Source organism: Chroicocephalus ridibundus, chromosome 1, assembly GCF_963924245.1.
Source record: "Chroicocephalus ridibundus chromosome 1, bChrRid1.1, whole genome shotgun sequence".
NCBI classification, from domain to species: domain Eukaryota; kingdom Metazoa; phylum Chordata; class Aves; order Charadriiformes; family Laridae; genus Chroicocephalus; species Chroicocephalus ridibundus.
The window spans coordinates 17307722-17332224 of record NC_086284.1 but is presented as its reverse complement, the minus strand read 5'-3'; the positions used below and the strand labels follow the sequence as shown (position 1 = coordinate 17332224).

Here is a 24503-nt window from a genome sequence, read left to right as displayed (position 1 = left end):
TACCGACATGAAAAAATTTGCTTCTTTGGAGTTAGTATAAAGCACAAGGAACCAGGACTTTTATGTCTTTCCACACCTAGTTAAGGGACTCATCTTCAAATTGTCATGTCAGGTGAACATATAGTTTGTGTAACTTGAAGGTTTCACTCTGTAATAAAAAATGTTTTCTCAATCTGTTAAACAGCCCAGAATTTATACCAGTTCAGTTTAGACAGCCTTCTCCTCCTTTAGAAGATTCCGTTTAATTGAAGTGATGACCTCTTATTTTTCATATTCCATACAAGTTTCACTATTGATTTCATTTATAAAGGGCATGTAGTAATGTTAAATTTCAGTGATGAAATCTAATTTGCTCTGATTCACTTAAGGAGCTGAGCAGCCATCATGTCTCAGAGGTATATCTCCCCTTCACTTTCTGTTGTTCAATATCCCACGTCCAAATCAGTGCCCAGCAGGCTTGTGGCTTAACTCTGGCTCTTTTATTGAATAGTGAGTAATAAATTAAAATCTGCTGAGGTTTAAATCTAGTGTTTGTATAACAGATCTCCACTTCTGGGTTCCTTGACCGCCTTTTTATCATTCTCAATGTGGGGTTATGTTCCCTTTCCCAAGAATTTGGAATAAGTTAGCCCTTTGTGATCAGTCAAATGTGAAACACTGGCTTCATCTGACACCATGAGAGTGGTTTTCTGCCAAGACGACTATCCAGACCCAAAGGTACACATGTGAAAGTCTTCTACGCTTCTTGGGAAACAATGACCTGGCATTTACTATCCTTAAACAACGTGCTTTAAAGGAACTTTAGAACTGGGATAGTGAAAGAATATTGGTGCCTTGACAGCTTTGAAGTTGAATGCTTTCACTGGATCTAATGCAGCCGTGATGACTTACAGCACTCGAGTATCTGATGCAAACCTCAAAGTCTAATATTTCGATTCTTTAATGCTTGGCCAATTCAGAAACAATTGGTAATATTTTGAGTAGGTTTTATTGCCATACATCGTCTGAATAGAACTGTACCTTTCAAAAGGTGAAGGACATCTACCTTTGTCTGCTGACTTTTAGCATCACGGAATCACAGAATCACGGAATCTTCAGAGTTGGAAGGGACCTCTAGAGATCATCTAGTCCAACTCCCCTGCTAGAGCAGGATTGCCTAAAGCACATCCCTCAGGGCTGCATCCAGGCGGGTCTTGAAAATCTCCAGAGAAGGGGACTCCACCACCTCCCTGGGCAGCCTGTTCCAGTGCTCTCTCACCCTCACCGTAATGAAGTTTTTCCGTGTATTTGAACGGAACTTCCTATGTTCTAGCTTGTGCCCATTGCCCCTTGTCCTGTCACTGGGAACCATTGAGAAGAGCCTGGCTCCGTCCTCCTTAAACCCACCCTTTAGGTACTTGTAAACATTAATCAGGTCCCCCCTCAACCTTCTCTTCTCCAGGCTAAAGAGTCCCAGCTCTTTCAGCCTTTCCTCATAAGGGAGGTGCTCCAGTCCCATAATCATCTTGGTTGCCCTACGCTGGACTCGCTCCAGTAGTTCCCTGTCCCTCTTGAACTGGGGAGCCCAAAACTGGACACAATACTCCAGTTGTGGCCTCACCAGTGCAGAGTAGAGGGGGAGAATGACCTCCCTCGACCTACTGGCCACAGTCTTTCCTATGCAGCCCAGGATGCCATTGGCCTTCTTGGCGACAAGGGCACACTGCTGGCTCATGGATAATTTGCTGTCTACTAGGACCCCCAGGTCCTTCTACTCAGAGCTTCACAGGCTTCAGCAGGTGGCTCACAGGCCACCTTCCTTCACATCTTAGCATTTTTGCTGTAGAACTGAATAACTCATGGACCCTTCGTAGCGAATCCACACAGACTCCATTCTTCACCACACAAATTGTCACATGTGCTTATCTGTCTTGTTCTCTATAAATTACAGAAAAACCCTACCTTGCCACACCATGAGATAATAATCCAGTTTTAATTTAATCAAATAACTCAGCTATTTTCAACAGCACACTTTCACTCTGCTGTGCAGCAATAATGCAGGCCTCCTGCCTTCCTCCTCAGATTTCCCTTATACCATATGCCCAGTGACAAAGATTGAGGACGGTTTAACTATTAATAAAGAAATTTAATTTCTGGAAATATTAATTGAAGTAAAACACTGTTTTGCCTAAAAGTCTTAAAATTAGAAAATCAGAATTTCCTCAAATGCCACCATATATATGAAAAGTTATTATTTAAAATTATTTTATCCAGTAAGAAAATTGGATCCATTAAATATAAAGACAGAGAACACTGTAAGACATGATCTGCAAAACCCAGGCAAGAGGTTGGCTTAGCTATGCCAACTAATTGGAAATGGCTAAACGTCATCATATCAAGCATGTAAAAAATAATCTGAGTTTCTTTTCTTACTGTGTCCCATCACTGCTAGATAAAGTAAAACATTGCTTAAATCTCCATCTGCTGTATAACAAATTTCCAGAGAGTTTTGGTTCTTATGGAGTTTCGGGTAACTTTACTTACTCTTTGCCTCTTGTCCTATGTGTTGTTCTGGGTTCAGCTCTGTCTACCTCTGCCTGACAAACCCCGCAGCTTTCCACAGATGTGGAAAGCAGAGAAACCCAATGTACCTTTAACCAGCCGTGAGCTTCTTGCACAAGCATTTGTGCAACAGGGGGCAGGGAATGGTAAACTTTCTGTCTCAAAACAGCAGCAGAGGCAGGGTGAGGCTATACTCCAGAGTAGGCTGGTCGCTGTGAAGACTTGAGTGCCGACATTTGCCTGATTCAGCCTTAGCCGGAATTTAAGTGGTCTTGGTGCCCAGGGGTGGGCACATCATTTCTGTAGATGAACTGACTTCAATTAGATTAATGTTGGGTGACAAAAGAGGGATCAAACCCAAAAGCTCTGTTAAAATTTAATATTAGAAAAATCATGTGAAGTCAATAACCATAATACTACTTATAGCAAACAGGGCGCTGCTTTGCATTGATGTCACCTGACATCCAAATCTTCCATTTTTTCTTTTTTTTTTTTTTAATCAGAAAGTTCTTGTGTTCTTCCTTTAATTATGTCCTTCATAACTTTATTTCCTAATTAGAGTTCAGCAGTAAAATTGTTCAAAGCTTCCACAATATAACTTCACTTTTTGAAAACATATATGCCCCCCTGACATGGCATAACCTATGTAATCAATGTAATAGAATAAATCTCAAAAATTGTTCTATCATTCTGCAAAATCCAATTTTGTAATAAAATAATAGTCTGCCATATAATACGGGAATGAGAGAAGCACAAATATGTCTTTCAAGGCATTCTTCGCGTATTAAGTTACACCATATCATACCTCTGCTGTGAAACTTTGCATTAGACGGGAGTCTGCTCAGTCTCCTAAATGAAAGGTTCTACATGAACATGTAAATTTTAAAATGGCATAAATATTTTCCATGTCTGCTCACCTTTAACAGCTTCTAGGTCAATGCTGCTTAGATTAAAAAATTAGGGTTTTTTATTGGTCATCCTGCCTACCTAAAGGTCAGACCAAGCTACTTTCCGTACACGGATGAACTGCATTAATACAACTTCTGCTGCGAGAACATGGGGCTACATCGACAACAGGAGGCTCTGGACCCCGCATCGAGTCTGTCAGACTTGCTGTGTATATAGGCTCTTCTTAGCACACATCAGATCTCAGTATGATACTTATTTAAACTTCCTGTTGTAACACTAGTCTCCATTTAGCTTTTATTTGATCTTTCTAGGACACGTTGTTATCTTAAATTTGAGACCAGAAGGTAAAGGCTGACTCTAAGTCTTACTGAATGATTCATCATCATTAAATTCTTTAAAATCAGGAATTGATTCACATTGAAATCACAACAGATTAATACTGTATTTTAGATAAAAATGGATATACGCCTTTGACCTGAGGTTATGAAAAGAAACTGATAATTCAGAGGAGTTTGTGAATGTTCTAAGGCTGAATAGTCAACTTTGAGACTTCATGGAACAACCAAGTCCCTGGTGGGAAATTAGACTGTGAGTGGAAACAGGAAGAAAAACTTGGGAATATAATACGCAAGATTAACCCTTGCTAAAACAATTTTAATTTGCATAGGAAGGATGTCTCTTATGAAATTAAAGTTGGCAGCAAAGGCTACACAGAAGTAAAAGAAAATGCTGCCTACTTCCATTTACAGTGTGGCTCAACTCCAAGGTCAGCTCTACTTCATCCAGTTTATGACCTCTTAAAAAGTGTCATAGTTAGTCTCAACCCTTGTTTTTTCTTTATGTTTATTAGCATTTTCACATCAATTTGGATCTCCAAATTTACTTGTAAATTTCCTGAGGTCCTATCCAGTTTTTATCTTCTTTTCTATGACTACTTAGGACTCACCATTTAATCAATATATTCTTTTTAATACTTCTGAAGAATTATTGACTACTTCTTTCTGAATTTCAGGGGACGCTAACATCTGTTTAGCATCACTGGTTGCAACTTCCTACTCTCCAGCCAGCAAACAAGACTTGCTGCGATATATTGACTATCATGAATGTTAAACTGCTGGGAGTCCTCTCATTCCACCTAGCAGCACTGGGCTCAATTGTATGTATATGGCCACTTTACGTATTTATATGAAATATGTATTTCATACATACAGATAATTGAATGCCATATTTTATAGAAAGCAACCTTTATTTCTTTGTCCTGACAATATAGCAACAAAGGCACTGTGAAGAAGATGGCGGGCTTGGGTAAAGGTCTCCTAGCCAGGCCTTCAGGGAAGCCAAGCACAAGCCCTCTGACACCTTGAGGTGATTGAAAGCCACGGGACAAAACACCCGAGAAAGATTTTGAGGATGTCGTCCAGCAAGCAATGACATCCTCTGTAGAGCATAAAACCAGAAAGCATCTCACTTCTCATGCCTCTGCTTATTTTCTCAGCTACAAGCGCATTATGTTGTGCAGTTCAGTGAGCGTTAGCTCAAGTGTAACCAGACAAAGAACAATAAATAAAATATACGGCTTCTGTCCCAAGAGCAGCTATCACTTTCGTGAATATAACTCAATACCCATCTATTTCCCCCGTTTGGACAATTTATAAAGATAAAAGTGTCTCAGAGCCCACTTCCCCTTCCGTATGGATATTTTCCCTGTAGCAACTTTATCACCTGAGAGCAAGAAATAATGTAATGTGAGCTGTGATCAGCTTCCTTTCCCTCATCTCCTTTTATAGCTCTATTGCTTACTCACTTTGCCACATACTTTGCTGTTTGCAGATCCCTTTTGCATTTACATTTGTTTCATGACACCCTTGTATTTAGTAAGCCAATAATTTTGATATCTTTCTTTTAAATCTGATGGTTTATCTTAAACTAACAAAACACACAATAACAGACCACAGAGATTAATTAAATTGTGGCACGCTCTTGCTTAGGGGAAAAGAAAGTATGCTTACAGTGCAGCTTCCAAAACTATGATTCCTATAATGTTTTTATCATCGCATTAGAGCAATTTGCTACTGCATTTTAAGGATTTAGGACTCTACTCAGATCTCTTACCTTAGGCATTGATCTTAGACATTGCACAGCCAAAAAATTGTGGCTTTGAATCAGAGTCCTTCAGATCACAGAAAACCTTTTATATCTCTAATAAGACATTAAGTGTCTCTGAAGAGCTCCGCAAGATGAATCAAACTGTCCCCATGGATATCTATGACTCTTACCTGACTACAGAAGCCTAATCACCCAGTTCAGATGTGAACATTTACCATCAGACCACATCCCTGGTGTTAAGTGCTTTCATGACTTAGCTGCTACTTCAAAATTATGATCTCTGAGAAGTGCATGTTGAATGTCTGCTGGTATCCTAATTTAAGTGAAATTTAGCATGTTAACTAGGGATCTATTTTTTAGACCCCTGTTTTTTTATAGTATTTACAGAACAGGGATGCAACCACAGAAGTATGTCTCCAAGAACTGTAACTTACCAAGAATGTGCTGTTATTTGCATGACACTGCTATTTTTTTATCCTCTACACCACATGCTGAAAACATGGGGTTTTTTCTGTAGTGTAGGAATTGCAAAATGCAGTTATAGAGGTCTAATTTTTATTTTTTTTTTTACAAAAATGTTATTTCTATGATAGAACCAAAAGCCTCTAAGCCTCTCCTTATGCAAGCTGCTTTTTTTACTTTTTTGACCATGAGCTCATAAGCTCTTTGAAGCAGATAGTATCTCTTCCTCTTTGTTTACAAAAAGTGAATCACATTTTGGTTGTATGATATCCTAAACAATGATAGTACAAAACTCTCAGGTATTGATTAACTGTGAAAAAATAAAACACTATTTTAACTCCTGAGCTCTGTTCTCAAAGAGCCTGTGCAGAACAATGTTGTGGTCACTATAAGAAAGGTCTGCATGGACCAAGATACTAATTCATGGCCTTGTTAGTGTAGAGTTTTAGCAGACAAGTCATTAGCAGCGAGTTGGTCTTGTGGAAACCACGCGGTTCTGCTTTCCTTTCAGGAAGCCCTAATCCTGCCCTCTGTGCCTCTTCACCTCTCCTAGTCCTGCAGCAGCAGCAGCAGCGAGTCAAGTCGCTGTAAGGAAGCAAGTTTTTGGAGCACACTTCTGTAAAGAGACAGGCCATAAATGCTGCGTGCATTTGGGGAAGTCGAAATGAGAAAGCGTGACAGTGGCAACAAACAGGCATGACAACCAGCTGACTAAGCAGGAAAACATCAGGGGAAAACCAAAATGAGCATGGAGATGAACAGTGCTGGAGATGAACTTCTGTCTCTTCTGAGAAAAGGAAGGCTTGGGAGAAGGGAGAAATATTAAAGCATTAAAACCAGAAATTCAGTAGCCAGCGAAGAACTGCAAATTATTTGTTTTTATGGCATGTCATAATAGACCTGGATAGCCTTTTGAGAGCATTCTTTTAACAACAGGTCCACCGATAGGTTTTATGAAGACATCCTTCCTCTGCAATATCAACGCTATGAGACACTGCTGTTCAATAAATATCCCTGTACATAACAAGTACATTTTGATCTGTATCATTCTGTTCAACCCCCTGAATATATATAGAGATGCCTACATGACATCTGAGTTTTAAAATGTTAGCTATTATCACCATACCATAATTAAAAAAAAAAATAAATTACAGATTTTCTCCTACTTCTTAAAGGAATAAAAGGCAGACTCCGAAAGCAGTCTATCCATCCGTAGTATTTTGCCAAGAATAACACAGAAAGTACACACCACACTGAATAAGGTTTATTTGAAGCCACTGCTTCTATAAACTTGGCCTGTATGATTTCTGATGTTAGCTTTCGGAACACTGAAATCATTTCAAAAAGTTATGTTTTTTTTTCACCAAGAAGCTGTCCTTCTCAGTCTGAAAATATTTTGAAAGTAAAATAAAAAATTCTGTGGTGATCAGAGTTTTTGAGAAAATATGTCTTTTCTGAAAAGCACGTTATACTTACAGAGGATAAACAAGCATGTAACAGCACATATTTCTCTATGAATCAAAAATACACTGATTCTACTCAAAGTCATGAGGACTACTCCTACGCTAGTTTATTCTTTCTATCTTTCAACACACGTTTCTCTTCTGAGACTGCTATATAATGCAAATTATATTAAGGGTTGGGGTTTTTTTCCAATTAGCAATTGTCTTATTGAGCTGAATGAGTTCTGCCACAAAGCCAGCATTTTGTACAAAATGCCAAACAACAATTAGCTGGTGACAGCTTCTTGGTCAGAACTAACTTGGGCTGGATTGTAACTTGCTACGTGCAGGTTGATCAGCCAGCCCCTGCAAATTATGTCCATTTTAAATGTCCTCTCATTCATCCTGACAAAGTAATTAAAGGAAAATATTAGAAGCAACGAATGCCCCATTTTCCAAACATTTTGTAGCAAAACCACTGTGCTTTCTCTGCTGTAGTGGACACCTGGAGTGTAATTTAAAACACTTTACAATGCCTTGGTTTCTTTGCTACTGGAAAATGCATCGGGAAAGGAATTGGGCCAGAGCTTAATCTTGAAAAATTGCAGTGAACGTCTGAAGAGAATGGCGAAAACTATAGTGCTGTCACTGCAAATAAGTAAAGCTTGTCTTGCCCTCTGCTCTCCAAAACAGCCACCCACCCAACCTGCCTGTTGCCTGTGCCCTGCCCAGAGCTCCACTTCCCGGGATGGCGAAGCGTGAGGACAGGGCACCTGCACAAGAGACGGGGGGAAAGGGATGGGAAGGCAGGGGGAACGCCGGGTGAGATGGGGGGGAAAGGGATGGGAAGGCAGGGGGAACGCCGGGTGAGATGGGGGGAAAGGGATGGGAAGGCGGGGGAACGCCGGGTGAGATGGGGGGAAAGAGATGGGAAGGCAGGGGGAACGCCGGGTGAGATGGGGGGAAAGGGATGGGAAGGCAGGGGGAACGCCGGGCGGCGGGCAGAGGCCAGAGAGCTCAGACCTGAGTCACGGGGAACCGTACGCGAGGGCAGGGGGAGAGGGATGCGGGCACGGCGAGCGATGGGAGGGACGGGCCGGGACAGGCGGAGCAGAGGAGGAGCCGCTGGAAGAGCCGCTGGGGGAGCCGCGGTGCCCGGGACCGGCTGCTCGGCGGAGGCAGAGCGGAGAGCGGGGGGTCCGGGAGGGGCCAGCCCGTGCCCCGCCGCGGCAGCTCAGCCCCGCGGTAAGGGTAGGGGCTGGCGGCGGGGAGGGACAGGCGAGGGGGCGTGGAGGCAGCGGCCGGGCCGAGCGGGGACGTCGGGGAGCAGCCGAGGGAAAAGGGGAGCCGGGGGGCAGCGAGCGGCGGCCAGCCCGGAGCCTGGCGGGGACCCCGCTCTCCCACCCGCCGCTCCTCCCGCACACGCTCCCATCATTTCCCCCCCTTCCCCACCCACCCCCGCCCAGGCTCCTGCACCGCCCCCGGCACCGCTTCACCCCCCTCCCGGCGGCGGGGTCCGGGGCTGAGACGTGTGTGTGTGTGTGTGTGTGTGTGTGTGTGTGTGTCCCGCGAAGGCAGCGCCATGTGAGCGGGACCCGCGCCGCCGCCTCAGCAGGCACGTCCAGGATGTGAGGAGCCGCCCGGCCGCCTGCACCCTGTCCCCGGGCCGGAGCCTCACCGGCATCCAGCCCTGCCCCGAGCCACCATGACCGAGGTGAAGGCCAAGGAGCCCAGGGCGGCTCCGCCTGCCAGAGACGGGGCGGTCCTGCTGCAGGGCCAGCCCGGCCGAGACCCCTTCGGCAGGGAAGCGGAGGACATCGACATCTCCCTGGACGGGCTGCTCTACCCCAAGAGCAGCGACGACGAGGAGGAGGAGGAAGAGGAGGAGGAAGAGCCGCGGCAGCCGGGGGAGGAGGAGGAGGACCGGGACTCCCTCTCGTACCAGCCGGGGAGCGGCTCGCTCTCGGACAAGGACTCCCTGGACACCGTCCTGGACACCTTCCTGGCCCCCGCGGCTCATGCCAGCCCCGCCGTGGCCGCGGCTCCCTGGTCCTTCTTCGGAGCGGAGGCGACGGAGGCGCCCGACGCCGCGATGAGCCGCGGCCCCTCGCAGAAGGCGGGCGAAGCCTCCCCGGCGGCTCCCGGCCCCTCGCAGCCCCCGCCGCGGCCCTCCCCGCTCTGGCCGGCCGCCGACTCCCTGACCGCCGCCGCTAAACCGCGGCCGGCGGGGCCGGGGGGCGGAACGGCGGGACCCTCCGCGGCCCCCAAGGGCGAATCCCCCGGGCTGGCGGCCCTGCCCGCCGGCGGGGCCCGGCCGGAGGCGGCGGGGCAGGAGTACCTGCATGTGCCCCTGCTGCCGCTCAACTCGGCCTACCTGGCCTCGCGTACGCGGCAGCTGCTGGACGTGGCGGAGTACGAGGGCAGCGGCGGGGGTGGGCCGCGTTCCTCGCCCCCCGCCCCGGACCTGGCGGGCTACGTCTACCCGCCGGCGGAGGCCAAGGAGGGGCACTTCGCCTACGGCGACTTCCAGCCCGCTCTGAAGATCAAGGAGGAGGGTCTCGGCCTCCCCGCCCCGTACCCGGGCGGCAACCCGCAGCCCCCGCGGGCCGGGCAGGAGCCCTCGCTGGAGTGCGTCCTCTACAAGACGGAGCCCACCCTCCTGGCCGGGGCCTACGGGCCGGCGGCGGCTGGGGCAGCGCCGCCCGACAGCCTGCCCTCCACCTCGGCCGCGGCGCCGGGCCTCTACCCGCCCCTGGGTCTCAACGGGCACCAGCCCCTGGGCTTCCCGGCGGCGGTGCTGAAGGAGGGCTTGCCCCAGCTGTGCCCGCCCTACCTCGGCTACGTTCGGTAAGGACGGGGGGGGGGGGCGGCGGGCCCGTCGGTGGGGTGTCCCCGCGGAGGGGACGGGCGCTGCGGCGCGGGAGGGCTCCGCGCCTTCCCCGCGGGGTGCGGAGTGAGGGCTGGCGCCCCGAGAGAGGTGCCGGGGGAAGGACGGGCGAGGTTTCACTCGGCGAAGCCCCTTTAGAGATTTTTAGACGGTAACTGCAGCCGCGTTGCCATTTTCTGTTGTTTTTTTGTGTAGGGCGGCGTGTGCCGGGGCTGTGCGAGACCAGCACAGTGTTAGCTTTGTGGCTGGCGCCTCGCAGATCTCTCTGTCGCGATAGCGCTCAGGGAGAGGTCAGGTTTTTATCGCGACGGTGGTTCAGCGCCGTCCGATGTCGGAGCGAGGGACCGGCTCCGGAGAGCGGGAGCAGAGTGTTCTCCAGGCTGTCCTCACTCACGGCGAGACAACATCCATAAATACCCAAATATTCCCCAAAATACTATTCCCCCCTATTCGAGAAAAAAAAAAAAAGAAAAAAACCAGTTAATTTCACACACAAAATAAAAAGTGAAACGCTCATATATTGATTTGTTAGAATGAAATGGCTTACTATGATGCCAGGATGTTGGGCATCGCCTAGAAATGTATGCAAAAACACGTATATACAGTGCTACAGTTTCAACGGAAATCGCCGATTTTGTAAACATAATGGTTAAGTAGGTTAGTCTGTCTCTTTTCTTGGAGAGAAATTCGGAAGTACTTTCCACTCCCCTCAATGTGCCCATCATAGTTAGTTACTGATGAGAACGCTGCAGCTGAGTGGGAAGCGACAAATGTGAAAGGTTTTTCTAGCTGAGATGAAACTTAGTTATTTGCCCTGTGAAAGAGGCTTTTGAGATTCAATTTAATTCTATTTGATTCTGTCTCTGTACCATTCTGTCTACAGGAAAAATAGCGTATCAGTCAGTATGACTTTACTCACAAGAGTTGTTGATCTGAGGAAGATGAGCGTTTTAACACAGCGTTCCAGGATTGTACCTTTTTTAGTTAAAATGTATTAAAATACTACTAAGCTTTTTGCCCACTACTTTTCTGTTTAATGACTAGGCAGATGTTACAAATGTGCCTTTTACCCTAGTAGAGACAAACCCTTAAGCAGAAAGGCAGTCATACTTCATTTTTCTTACCCTTCTGTAGCTTGATTATGAATGTGAAAAGAAAGTTTTTAGCATACACTCGATTAATACAGGTAAGTAGCTAATAGTTGCAAAACTGGATCTTTCATTTCTCTTAATTATTTTTTCTTTTGAAGGCCAGATACAGAAACCAGCCAAAGTTCTCAATACGGTTTTGAATCGCTGCCCCAGAAGATTTGTCTCATCTGCGGTGATGAGGCTTCTGGTTGCCACTATGGAGTACTTACCTGTGGAAGTTGTAAAGTCTTCTTTAAAAGGGCAATGGAAGGTAATATATGATGCCATTGTTCCTAATTATCTGAAATACATCTTCATACCTTCTATTTATTGCTGATGTTTAAAAACATTATCACTGTGGTAATGTTTTTTGTTTTGGCAACTGTTTAAATATTGCAGTCAATACCAACTAAATTCTTTCTTAATTGATTTTGCTAGTATTATTTGTTTTACTTTCATTATTTGCTGCTATTTACCCTTTATCAGTCTTTCTGAGTAGGTAGAGTTCCATAAAAATCTTGTGTATTACACAATTTGTTTTGAAAAGTGTAAATGCTATTCAAAGGAAGATTTTGTGGGTATGAACTAATGCCAGGCAGATAAGAATTTATTTTGGCTTCATTTTGTTTTCAAAGTTGTGGAATATTTCTTGCTTGCAAGATGCGGAATTTGGCTTCCTGAGATTTATGGAAGTATTTCAAGTTTCACTGAAGTATTTCAAGTCATAATAATAATAAACGGATTTGACTTTTGTACCAAATAGCCATTTAATTACAAAGTCAAGCTGCAGGTTTAATAAATCGGTAGCAATGCCTATGTTTATTTTTTCTTTTTGGATTATAATATATGTCTTGTCCATAAATACCCACTGAGATTTAAATATGAATACAAGAGCAGATTGCTTTATATAGTTCAACTGGTGAAGAGGTGAAACAAATCCTTCTACATTTTATGTTTTTTCTCCTTTTATGGTTTTTATCTGATCCTGTCAGAACTGGGATATTCAAATTTCTGCTCCATATGCTTAAAAAATTATTGTTACAATATGTAGGATTCCTTAAAATAAAAAATTGCATCGTGTGTTTTCTTGTGATAAATAGTGCATTCAACTTCATAGTTTATAGCTCTTCATATGAAAAGGTAAATACTGGAAAATTAAAAGTCTAGCAAAATAATTTAGTTAGATTTTTTTGTTTCAGTGTGCTGTGGCTTTCTACTTCACATGTATGCTCTTGTTCTTCCCTTAGCGTGCTAGGTACTTGCAAAGTGGTAACGCTAGACTAGGTGGGCTAGATGAACTTTTGAGCTAGTGCCTTATTTTCTCTAATACATTGGATGGAATTAATGAGAAGGTCATTAGAAACATACGTGTTACGTTGCAAGGAAAACACTTGTCTCTTAAGTCACTTGGAGGAATACATTTAAGTTTCACTGACTGTGTTAACTGGTCTCTTGGTTTGGCTTCACATTTTTTGCTTTGGTTATTTTTGTAAATCAGACATATACTTTTAAAAAAAGAGAGGGAGCTGAAGTTGTAAGAGTGAATGTAGTATAACTGATGAGTGCCATATTTTAAAACAGGTTTTATTATTAACTTTTCACCCATACAGTAATATTGTAATTTTTTTATTTTAATTTGATTCCATCACTTTTGAATTTAATCTCCTTCCTAAACTAGTATCCCATTGTGTTTGTGCAGTAGGTGAACTTACTCAAAAAGGTATCTTACTACTGTTCAGCATAAATATTTTCATGATAAATGTTAAGAAGGCATGTAAATTAGAAGTAGGAATATTTTAAGATTGATTTCAGTGATTACAAGGACCATATTTGCAGAATTTTACAGATTAAGAATACAGTTATACAGAGAAATAAGAGGTCAACACAATTGCACAAACAAAAGTTTATGTTTGACATAGCAACTTCATACTTTCCATTTTGTAAATAATTCCATAGACTGAGAGTATGGTGAGGAAGTGTGTTTGGGTTTTTTGGTAAGAATATTCAAAGAATGGAAAACTACCTCAGACTACCTGGCTATAATAAGAAAAAATTGAGATTATTGAGTTTTATGGGGAAGAATGACAGGCATGAGCAGTGTGGGCATGAGCAAGATGAACAAGTCCAGTTACTTGGTTTTGTGTAGAAAGTGCAAGTCTACAGAGAGTTCCTTAAAGAGATGGACTTCTTATTTTAATGGAAGCATAAGGTGTAATTACTAGAATTGAAATAATCCCATTTATGGATACATACTTGATATCATTTAGACTTAAAGTACTTTTTTGTTTATTGCTTATCAGAAATAAAGGTGACAAATTACTCTTCTGTAAGAAGAAACAGAATATTTTTATTGTAAATGCAATAGAAAATAGTTTTTAAAAGTTCACAGTAGCAATTATGTAAATTTGAGACATTTTTCTTATGTAAAATGCCTCCCGCCCATCGTTTCTTTGAGTGGGAATGCATTATTTACCTTTTCAAATTTTTAATACTTCTACAGATGTGTTTTGTTTTTTTTTAAATAATAATTCATGTAAGTAAGATGTTGAACTTTGTGAGTGCAAATTCACGGTCAAAACTCTACTTTTCATATACTTTCCATAAAGTACTGATCACCATGAGAAATTAAAACAAAATTGGAAATAGATGGCTTTTGCTACTTGGATTTTCTGTATTTTGAGATCTTTCTCATGTGTTATAAGGTTTTCAAGTGTGTGGATAACAAGGTACGTAATATAGCGGCATTAAATTTGTTGGAAAATGTCTATTTTCTATTTTAATTATTTCTGTAATCTCAGATGTGTTGGCTGTTTCAATTCTAATAGTCTATGTAATTTTTTCACAAAAATTTTCCTATACACACCCCATTTATTTTACTCTCCCCTATTGTGTGGAAAATACTGTATTGGTTAAATGCTTCCTTTGGGATAAAATGGACTGTTACGTTATCCAGAAGACTCCATTTTTCATCTCCAATCTTTTTGAAACAAAGCCAGAAACAAACCTAGAAATGTTTCTATACTAAGCATAATTTAATCATACATTTGAATATAAATAGCAGATACACACACAGCTTAACGGGGGGTCAGAACTGTGTGCGGATCACTAGCATGAAAGTGTATAGTTAGAATTAAATTATTTTAGAATGTTTTTTGGCAATGAATTCTTAAATATGTATGATTTGGTAGATATTTTCTGTCTTTTGGGTTCTTGGCTCCCCCTATGTGCCTGTATACATGAAGAAAAAGATGCTGTTGGTACAATAAGCATATTTTACTGTAAGCGTAATCCTGAAGCAGGTTAATAAAAGATGCAAGGCTGTTTTGGGGGGGAAGTCTATTATAGTATATATGGAAAAAGTTAGTGCTGGAAGTGGGGAGGAGAAAATGGGATGAAAATACTGATTATTTTTTTTTAAGGAACATTTATTTGCATTTAGAGATTGTGCATTTTCTGTTTGTCCCTTACAAAGAACTGATTTACTGGTCCTTTGATTCACTTATTGTGCAAACAAAATACAAGGCTTTTTAAAAATGCCTTAAAGATCTCCTTTGGGTGCAATGAAATAAATAAAGTTACTGTGATTTATGTTCAGTTAAGAAATTTGAAAAGCCAAAATTGGATTCAGTATGCTGACGGGGTAGTGCTGCTCCTGTCATGAGCTGAGAGTGATGGGCAGTTTGGAGTTACCAATCAAAACAATTTCAGAAATTATATTTTAAATACTTTCTAGTATGTAGAATCACTATATTTGCAAAGTAATTTGCTGTTGATGATCAGCATTTTTTAAATGCTAACAGTATGTATGTTCACAGTAACAAAAATTAGGTATAGTATTTCTAATGAGGCTTTAGGAGAAAGAAGATTAAGAAATGAACTCTTAGTTTTTTAGCACTAAATTGTCAAATGGTCATGTATGATGTCTTATAAAGATACCTTCATGTGCAGCCATGCAGGGCAACCACGGTCAAAATGCTTGTGTAACGCCATGGTAAAATTTTTGTCCTGAACAGGAACCCGGTATGTAGAGTTTGGGGATTCTGGAGTTACACTCTTGCTAACGCGTGGGTTCTCGCTGCCCTGCATTCTTGCCTTTCTGTTCAAAGTGTCTCCTTTGCAGTCATTTTACTAATGAAAAATTAAAATTACCTAAATTCTGAAAAAAAATTTCAGGTGATGTGTTTCCTATATAAATTCCCATGTCTAATTTGCATTCTATATTTATATAAAGCATTTGCCTTGCTTTAGACTTTGTTGATATTTTTGACATCCTATGAAAAGTACCTGCCCAAACGTCAAGAGTTTGACGCCAACATAAGTACGTGATATTACAGCAGATGGGTCAGAAAGTAACTCGTGGTTTGTTTAAATACCTGGGACCCCATTACAAAATTGATCCAATGATTATATAGCAGGTTTGTCTAGTTTTAATACGTGCTTCAAGCTCAGGGTAGCAGCGCTGGACAGATAATAGCACCAGGGAACAAGCACAGCCGTATTGTATAGTAGCTAACACGTAGCTGACAAAGTGTGAACTTTTCTTCTCTCTGAGACCTGAATTTGGCAAACTCGACCTGACAGAAGTAGGGTTTCCACAAGAGTTTTCACTGTCTGATTACGGAGAGTTTCTTGCGGAGGAGGTAAAGACGTGCTATGCCTACACAGTAAGAAGGGTGACCATGACTTCAGCCAAACCTTCTGATAAAGTTTATCTGACTCATGTTATGTATCGGCAGTTTTGTGATGACAGTGTGATTCACTGTGTAAGTAGTGAAATACTATGTGAAAGGAAAATGGCTGGACTAAACAGTTGTGCTTTTTCATAGCTTCAGAATGTAAAATGGCACAGCATGCCAAATATTTATAAAAATGCCAACCACTAATAGAAAATCCTCTTTGAAAACAGAGTGAAATGCAGTACTATAGTGACCCTTTTGGCTGTGCAATTGATGAAGGAGATTTAAAAAGTTCCTTTTTCTCCTAATTCTGCAGGGATTTCCAATTTTTAATCCAACTTTCCAAGCTGGAAATCTGGGATCAGCTTTTGGTACAGCGTGTACTGTAAGCTCAATAGTAATGAAAGTTTTGTGAAGTAGAAAACATACAAACACACAAAGCATACATATGCAGAGTTGAGAGATGAAAATGCTTTTCACTTAATATAACATTTAATATTATTAAAGCTCTTTTATTTTGAACATGACCCAAATGTGTTAACGTACAGTAAGCTAAGTGTATTTCCAAATTCAAATGTACAAAGTTACTTACTTCATCGAAGGTCCTAAAATTCAAGTGGGAAATGTCAGCTTTTGTGAGAACGAAGAATTTGCATCTTGAGAAGGGAAAGAAGAAAACCTGTACTGATACATAATTGTATATCTACATCATACTTCTGACTTCAGAGGTATTTGTTGTTCAGCCATTTGACAAACATTAATTTGATTAATTGATTCACATGAGGCACAACAGCTGAGGGAGCTGATTGCATTCGTGCTGGTACTTTGGCCATTGTGCTAATGCTGGGCTTCCTTCTGCTCTCGTGGTGACGACTTATCGGTTTCCTGATAGACGTGCCTTAGAACATAATCAGCTGCAGAAATGTGAATTACTAAAATTTTTGGCTTAACTTATGTAGTATTTTAGAAACAGTATGGAATACTACGTTAAACATCTTTTCAGGTGGAATAGAAACTCTTTCCGGTGGTGTAAAACCACAGGCTTTAAAGAGCAGCAGCGACTGACTGCTCAGCGTTGCTGGGTGCTCCTCTGTTCTAACTTGAGATGTGCACAATGGGAGTAACCCGAGCTGCTCGCCTGAAGTTCGCTTACTTTTAATGAATGGAGAGAAACAGGAAATGCTAGGAAGTAACTCATTGACTTATATTAGGTATCTTCATGGGGTGAAAATAACAGTCCTCTAACAGTAACTGTTTCTCAGCACTGATAATAAAGGAGCGTCAGGTGAGGATGCACACTGCCTCTGGTGGTATGAATCCCACCCATATCACCAAGGTAGCCAATACATTTCTGTAGTATAGAGAAGAGATGTAATAAGTATATAAAATACTTATTTCATATTAATTATTTTAATGTATTATATAAATGATTATATATAAAATTAATACCTATACTATTATAGGTAAATAATACTTTTTTAAAGTATTAAAATACTTCTATAACATGAGTATCTAAAATGTAAGTATTTGTAGTCAAATTGCTATCTGCTGAAAATAGATTTAGGTTTGATGGTGTCAGTCTCCTTAGGCTGTGTATCTGTTCCACAGAACTGGTGGTGTACTAGCAGGAGGTGGTTCTTTAGAAACTCCCAGGTGGAAAGATTTAACAAATGGTCATTCGTGTGTCGCAGTCTGCCATTACGTTTAGTGATACGTCTGCACTTTGGAGGTTTCCTGGTTATACGTAGTCACGATTCCAGCATTTTCACAAGTGGCTGGTGCTTAATATCAATTAACGTCTAAGCATGTTTCAACAACCTGGAATCTTTTGTAGTTAAAACGTAGAGAGAGTTACATGCAGGCATTGAGATCCAGGAGAGTATTACCCTATTCTTGGCCAATTGTTATGATACCGTCTTTCCTTCCCTTAGCCTCAAAGACAATATTTTGTGTGGGATTTGTTGCACCAAGCTGTAGGCATTTACAATGTGGGCATCCACGTTTCAGCCAATTACTTTAAATGTGCAGTAGGCTATTAAAGAACCAAAATTAAGACATCTACTCCAGATAAACTGCACCCTAAAGTGCTTGTTTTTCTCTCATGCCCAAGAAGGGAGTGTACATTACTTGTTTTGCTGGATGTTCACACTTTAGAATCTAGTTTGTGAAATGAATACCCTCTTTATGGTTTTTTCGCAGTTTGCTGTCCATGGGGTGTTTCACTCAACAGGCAGCAATATATGTTTTTTCACACATTACCTTTTCCTGCTACTAATGTTTCTGTTTTTTCTACTTTCATTACTCTTAGAGTGAGTGACCCCGTGCCACTGGTTCAGTAGTAGGACAGGTCAAAGAGTAAGAGGAAAATACACATGAAAAAACTTAACCATGGCAGTGTGCAGTAATACTTTCGCTAAAATCAGAATGATGGAATGACTGAAATACAAATATAATGCTTCTTATGTTGGTAGAAGAATACAATACTCAGGGTTAAGAAGAACAAATGGTGCTTCAATGATGGATACCTCTGAAATAGTTGGAGTGCTTTTTAAGTACGTTTTGTGTTCAAATCCCGTTTTCTGTATTTATAAGAAATAGACCCCTTACTGACAAAAAGGGTGACAGTTACATCATTTCACGTATTTATACCACCGACGTAGTGAATTACTTAAAAATGGTGATCAAGGAGCACTTATGACACAGTGTTAACTGGTAACATTGGCTTGTAGAAGCCAACGTCTCCTTCTAAAAGGTATTAGCTGTGGGAAGTTTTTACTGTTGTCAGTTCCTGTATTTAGACTCAAAGACTTTATGCCTTTCAAGATGTTGCTGTGGTAAACAATCTAAGCAAACCAACTGAAAATGAATATGAAATTGATTTTGCAGTTCATGATAGCTTCTGTGAAATAGGACTTAATTTTGCTTCATTTTGTTTTTCTGCTGTTTTGTTTTTGTTTTTTTTTCTTGTTGGAAATGATGGAACAGACAGGGAAATTAAAGGTTAAAAACCAGGTTTGTAACTTTTATCTCTGCCTGGAAATAAATGAAAACAGGATAGCTACATTTAATTGTTCTGTTTTGTAGATATCATAAAAACAATGTGCTCAGGTTGCTGTCCAGAGAAGTGATTTTGGAAGGAAAAAGACAATGATGTTGCAGGATTCACAGCAAAAGGCAGGAAAATTTTGAGATCAGGATACAAGAGAAGGAAAGAGTCAGCCAAGGATGTTGCAAACATTGGGAGTGGTTTGTTGAAGAGAAAGAAAGCAGTGTAAGATATATAGTGGTTCGAAAATGCTGCTTCCCTTCTAGAGAAACCGATCTTGTTTGGTACACTTAAAAAAAATACCTGATAGAGGACTGTATGATTACATGCTTAAAAACAACAGACAATGGAGTGGAAGAATACCAAAAGTTTGTTGTCAGTAGGATTACTTCAAAAATTACTTGTAAATCTGTTTTCCAAAGCAAAAGTACACTATAAAAAAATGCTGGGTTTCCCTTAGGAATGAACATTTTATGGTTTTACATTCTATTTGAACAAAATGTTTTTACTTAACCCTTTTTTTCATCACAAGTAGTTAAATCAAAGGAATTAAAGACTAGCTTCACAAAGATGAAGGAATTACTAGTACCTATTATAATCACAAACGCCATGACTGAGTCCGTAGACAAGGTAAGGCAATCCCTCAGGATATGAGAGCTATGTTCATCATCTCCAGTGCCTGATGGGAGTCAAACACACCCTTCCCTCCTTGCAGCCCTGATTGCCACGCTGTTGAATGACTTGCAATGCAATCATTATTTTTTTCACTTTGAGCTGTATTATTATGAAGAAAGGAGTTCCACATTATTTGAGCTAGAAGAAGATTCCAGGATGGAGCACATTCACAAGTTACTCTACTATCCATTCTTTGCCCTCTTTGGTCCATTGAATCTGAAATTCGTTGCTGTGAAGCAGATTTGCATCAGCAGCAGGTCTTTATACCAGTATAGACTACAAGGTAATAGTAAGGACACCCACTTAAGAGTTGGGAAATGAGAATTTTATTTCAATGGGCAAAGAGGGAAATGGAAAGTGAGTCCCCTACTAACTGCTGGCCTTTTTATAAAAAGATTATGCATGGTAAGGTCAGTGGTGGATGTGGTTTTTTGTTAAGTGCTTAGAGTCTTAAGTCTCACTTCAGAGACCTGTTTTTATTTTTAGAGAAAATGTTAGCACAAAAATGAAATTGCTATTAAATAATTTAAAAAAATTATTTGAGGTGTGTGGAATCTTGGAGATTGTAATGGGCTGTAATGGCATACCAGGACATGAAGGGTGTATTTTCAGTATTCCAAACTATGTAGTATAGATTCTTAGCTCTTCAAGACCGAAGCTCATAAACCCACATAGCGAGAGGCAAATTCAGCCCACGTTTGCTGTGGGTTGAACCATGTAAATAGAGAAGTGGTTGATTTAGATCAGAGCGTAGGTCACGTTAGCTGTGTTTCCCATTTCTGATGATGAATTAGGCTAGACTGTTTGCCTAGTTATGGAAAACCTGACTGTCAGAGCAAGTACAGAGTAATCCTTACCCTGGTATATTGTCTTACCTTCCAGAAGGCAAAGTTTTACTCAAAAAGCTGCATCTGCATCATTATGTTTAGTATAGGTATACAGGTGAACCTGTTTTCCATTTTGTTTGTTTGGAAACTATATTTCTTATCGGCCTCCACAGGAACCCCTGACAAGGAGTTCCAAATTTAGTTATGTTAAAAAGAGTAATTCCTTTGAGTTTTTAAACCTATTGATTTAATTGGTACTTTTGAAAAATATTATAAGAGGGTAAAATGTATTGGTAGCAAATTATTGAGCAAAATGTGGACGCTAGCTCTCAGGAAGCAAAAAGTCGACATTGGGAGACATTTGGCGATAAAATAATTTACAAAGAGATGCAGTAGATATCTGCAGTTTTATACAGAAATCTAAAACTAGGCTAAATAAAACACTGTGATATGTTTTGCAAAGAACAGTCCTCCAGTGGTAGGGAAGGGATAGGGTGATTTTATAAGAAAGCTTCGACAGTTCAGAATGATACAGGGAAGCAGAATCACATACGGGAGAGAAGAAAAAAGATTTGAAAAAGTAGTTTTATTTGCAGAGAGGAGGAACTGAGAGTTTGCAAACAAGCGCTTTGCTTTTGTGCTGGGTGGCAGCAGTTCAGCGCAGATGCACTTACACAAATAACTGAGTGCTTGCATCTGATACCCCTGGTGCAAATAAAGCCTTATGTTGTCCATATTATGCACGTCTGCAAAATCTCTGCAACTCATTAGTTTACTCAAGTGATTTTAAGTGACTTGCAGCATGTCAGGGAGCTAAGTTAATACGTAGTTTTTAAAGACACCGTGCATGCTACTTCCAGAAGTATTCGGATTAAAATTTCTCAGTGCTGGCATACTATCTGTGCAGGTTTACTGATAGGAAAACCTGTGATCGTATTTGTGTGTGGACCCTTGGCATTTTGGCCACTTTCTGTTATAAACCTGCCAGTATAGCAATAGTCATTACAGTACTTAAAACTGCATTTGTCTGTTTGCATTAGGAATTCCACCTAGTCCACAAATGGACTTTGATGGAGGTTAAGAAAAATGCTATGCTACAAGAATCTGGAACATATGAGTAACAGATGAAATTGTCTCATCTGTATTTTCTCGATATTCTCAATCAAATCTAGGTCACAAGCTGATACATTGATATATTGAGAGAGAGCTACTACATGCTCTTTCAAAAAGATGTGAATAGTAAACATGTATAGGAGACGTAACATTGAGTGAAGACCTCCGAGAAAGTGGCAGTTGCCAGAAAGTTGCCAGATTCATATTTTTGTAAGAAACACAAATACCAATCTTTACCTTGTGACCTGTGCTCTAGTGATTAGACTACTGTCCTGTATTTTCTGGTTTTTTTCCTGCTTATAATGACAGTAGTCATATAAAAGATACTGAATGACAAGATACCAATTGAACAGGAATTTTATCTTGACAGGTGTCTTTGGATGCTTTATTAGTACATGCATTTAATATAACTGCAATGCTCACATAGTGACCTAATTAGTTAAACTATAGGTGATCCTAAAGACTGAGATACAGCACATGTATTTTCAAATAAATGTTTTAGCATTCCATGAAAACATTCCAAACACCTTTATGTCAGTATTGGCCCATAATTTTGAAATTAACCAAATATCTGGCATGTTTTCCATTTCTTACACAATCTGTCCTTCAGATGGTTGCCGCCACTTAAATATTAATGTCATGCAAGTAGTAGTTTCTCAGAACCCAGCTCTGCACAATGATGGAAGCGATTTCAGATGAGAACATTGACTCACATTTATCTATAGATACGAGATCCAATCAGATGATTGAGACAATGAAAAAAATCCCTGACAAATGAGACTATGAAAAATTCTATATTGTTGAACCTTATGTGTTTTCCAGATAAGTTGCAGCTGAATCAGAATGAGTGAAATACACTTCAGGACAGGAGGTGTTGGGGAGAGATTGAATGGAGGCAAGTGGAGTGGGAAACTCACATGAAGGTGTAATTCAAGCTCAGGATATGACTCGTGTATTTTTTATAGTCTTGAGAACAAAGAAGTGGTTGACAGTAAGAAACAAGAAGCGCCTAAGATTTTATCACCATAATCTCATGGGAGGGTAGGGTTGGCAGGGTTTTGGCTGTTTCTTGTTTCTTTTTTCTAATGCTAGCGTCATGGAGGCTTTATGGAAGAAATAAACCAGGTGAAGACATAATAAAGATTGGTCATTATTAGATTTTTAAATACAATTTATGAAATAAATAGGAATTGAAGAGTATTCACTTTTTGAAGATCAAAGCAAATTCTTAATATGCCTGAATTCCAGTAACAGACTTCATTTCTTCCATGGTATGTGCTGGACAGAGAGATTATTTAATCCTTTCTAATCTTAAACTCTAGAACATATGCACGTAGAAGAGTAGTTTTCATAATAGTGATTTATTTACAATTTGTTTTGCAGTGTGAAAAATTTTGTTCAATCTTGGATTTAGAATAAGCAGTTTGTGAGTTGTTATGAGATGATGAATTCATTCATTCATTTTCAATTGAAGTGGAAGTTGGATCTACTGATAACCCATAAATTATGAAGAGGTTTTTAAGAGCTGTAGCTAAACTTAAATATGTAACTGTAAATTTAAAATTTTACAATGTATTGCACCCTTGATTTGTAATGCTTAATCTTAGATGCATAATTTTAAAATACTACTATATAAATAATATACGCTATTAAAATGGGTATCAATATAAATCAAGCTATTAACTTCTGTTTTTCTAGATAATTTCCTATTCCTGCAGGAACAGTGTTGTCATTACTACATCTACTCAAAGTCCTTAGCCTCCTTTAGCAGTTCGAGCATGCACTTGGGTGTTGCTTAGACAAATTGCATACTCATATCAAGAAAGAATTCTCAATACTGAAGTAATTCTAGGACATATAAACGGTGTTCTCGGAGTGCTTGAAGAGTAATATTTCACGATATGGCATTGGCTTTGGTAGATCAGTATTCTTCTGTGTCATTATAGGGGTAAAAAGTACAACTGGAATGCCTATAGCATTGTCAGCTGCTTTGACTATTTACTGCCATACTGGAAATGCGTGGTCCGTTTTTTGGCCTTGCAGCGGACATGGGTTATATGGACTCAGACTATGTTGTGTAGGCTCAAAGGACTCCCTAGAAAACAGGTCCAAAGGAGATACCTTTCAGGGGACCAAAGAAAACCCACAAAACAAAGACACCCACAAACAAACTTGACCTATGCTTAAGTGTTCCTTTGTAAATTGACTACATTAAAGCATCAGAATGCCACAGTGCAGAGACAATCTGATGCTTCATAGATTTTAGTTAAACTAACAGAGTCTTAAAACTGTTGTTGCTTATCAAAAGACTGAATGCTTTTGTAGCTAATAAAAGCAAAGCAAGACGAGGAGGAACTGCAAATAATTCCAAGGAAGACGTGTTTTGCTTCCTGGTCTACTGCCAAAAGCGAGACAGGTTTTTATTAGTTTGGTTACTTTTGGTAATGTTTCTTGTAAGAAGGAATCCAGGATTAGAATTAATGGCGGAAAGCAAATGAGAATTTCTTCTGATTTACTGCATTACTAAATTCTTTTTAGATGCCAGGCAATGTGTAAGGCAACTGTTTTTATTTACTTGTTGTTTTCTAAAAAAAAGAAACTGTTATCAAAATGAATTTCAGGCAATTGGGTTTCTTTCACTAAAACTAAACAAGTCGTTCTTAAAGGTATGCGTAAGAAGTAAATTAAT

General features: G+C 40.5%; 1 protein-coding gene across 1 annotated transcript in view; it reads left to right on the top strand.

Moving 5' to 3' along the window:
* Positions 1 to 8911: 8911 nt before the first annotated feature.
* The window catches only part of PGR (progesterone receptor), a 42238-nt gene continuing 26646 nt past the window's right edge, over positions 8912 to 24503 (top strand). The window contains exons 1-2 of the mRNA XM_063329851.1: positions 8912 to 10307; positions 11597 to 11748. Of these exons, the coding sequence (XP_063185921.1) occupies positions 9166 to 10307; positions 11597 to 11748 (1294 nt within the window). The 5' untranslated portion in view covers positions 8912 to 9165. The remainder of the gene's footprint in view (positions 10308 to 11596; positions 11749 to 24503) is intronic.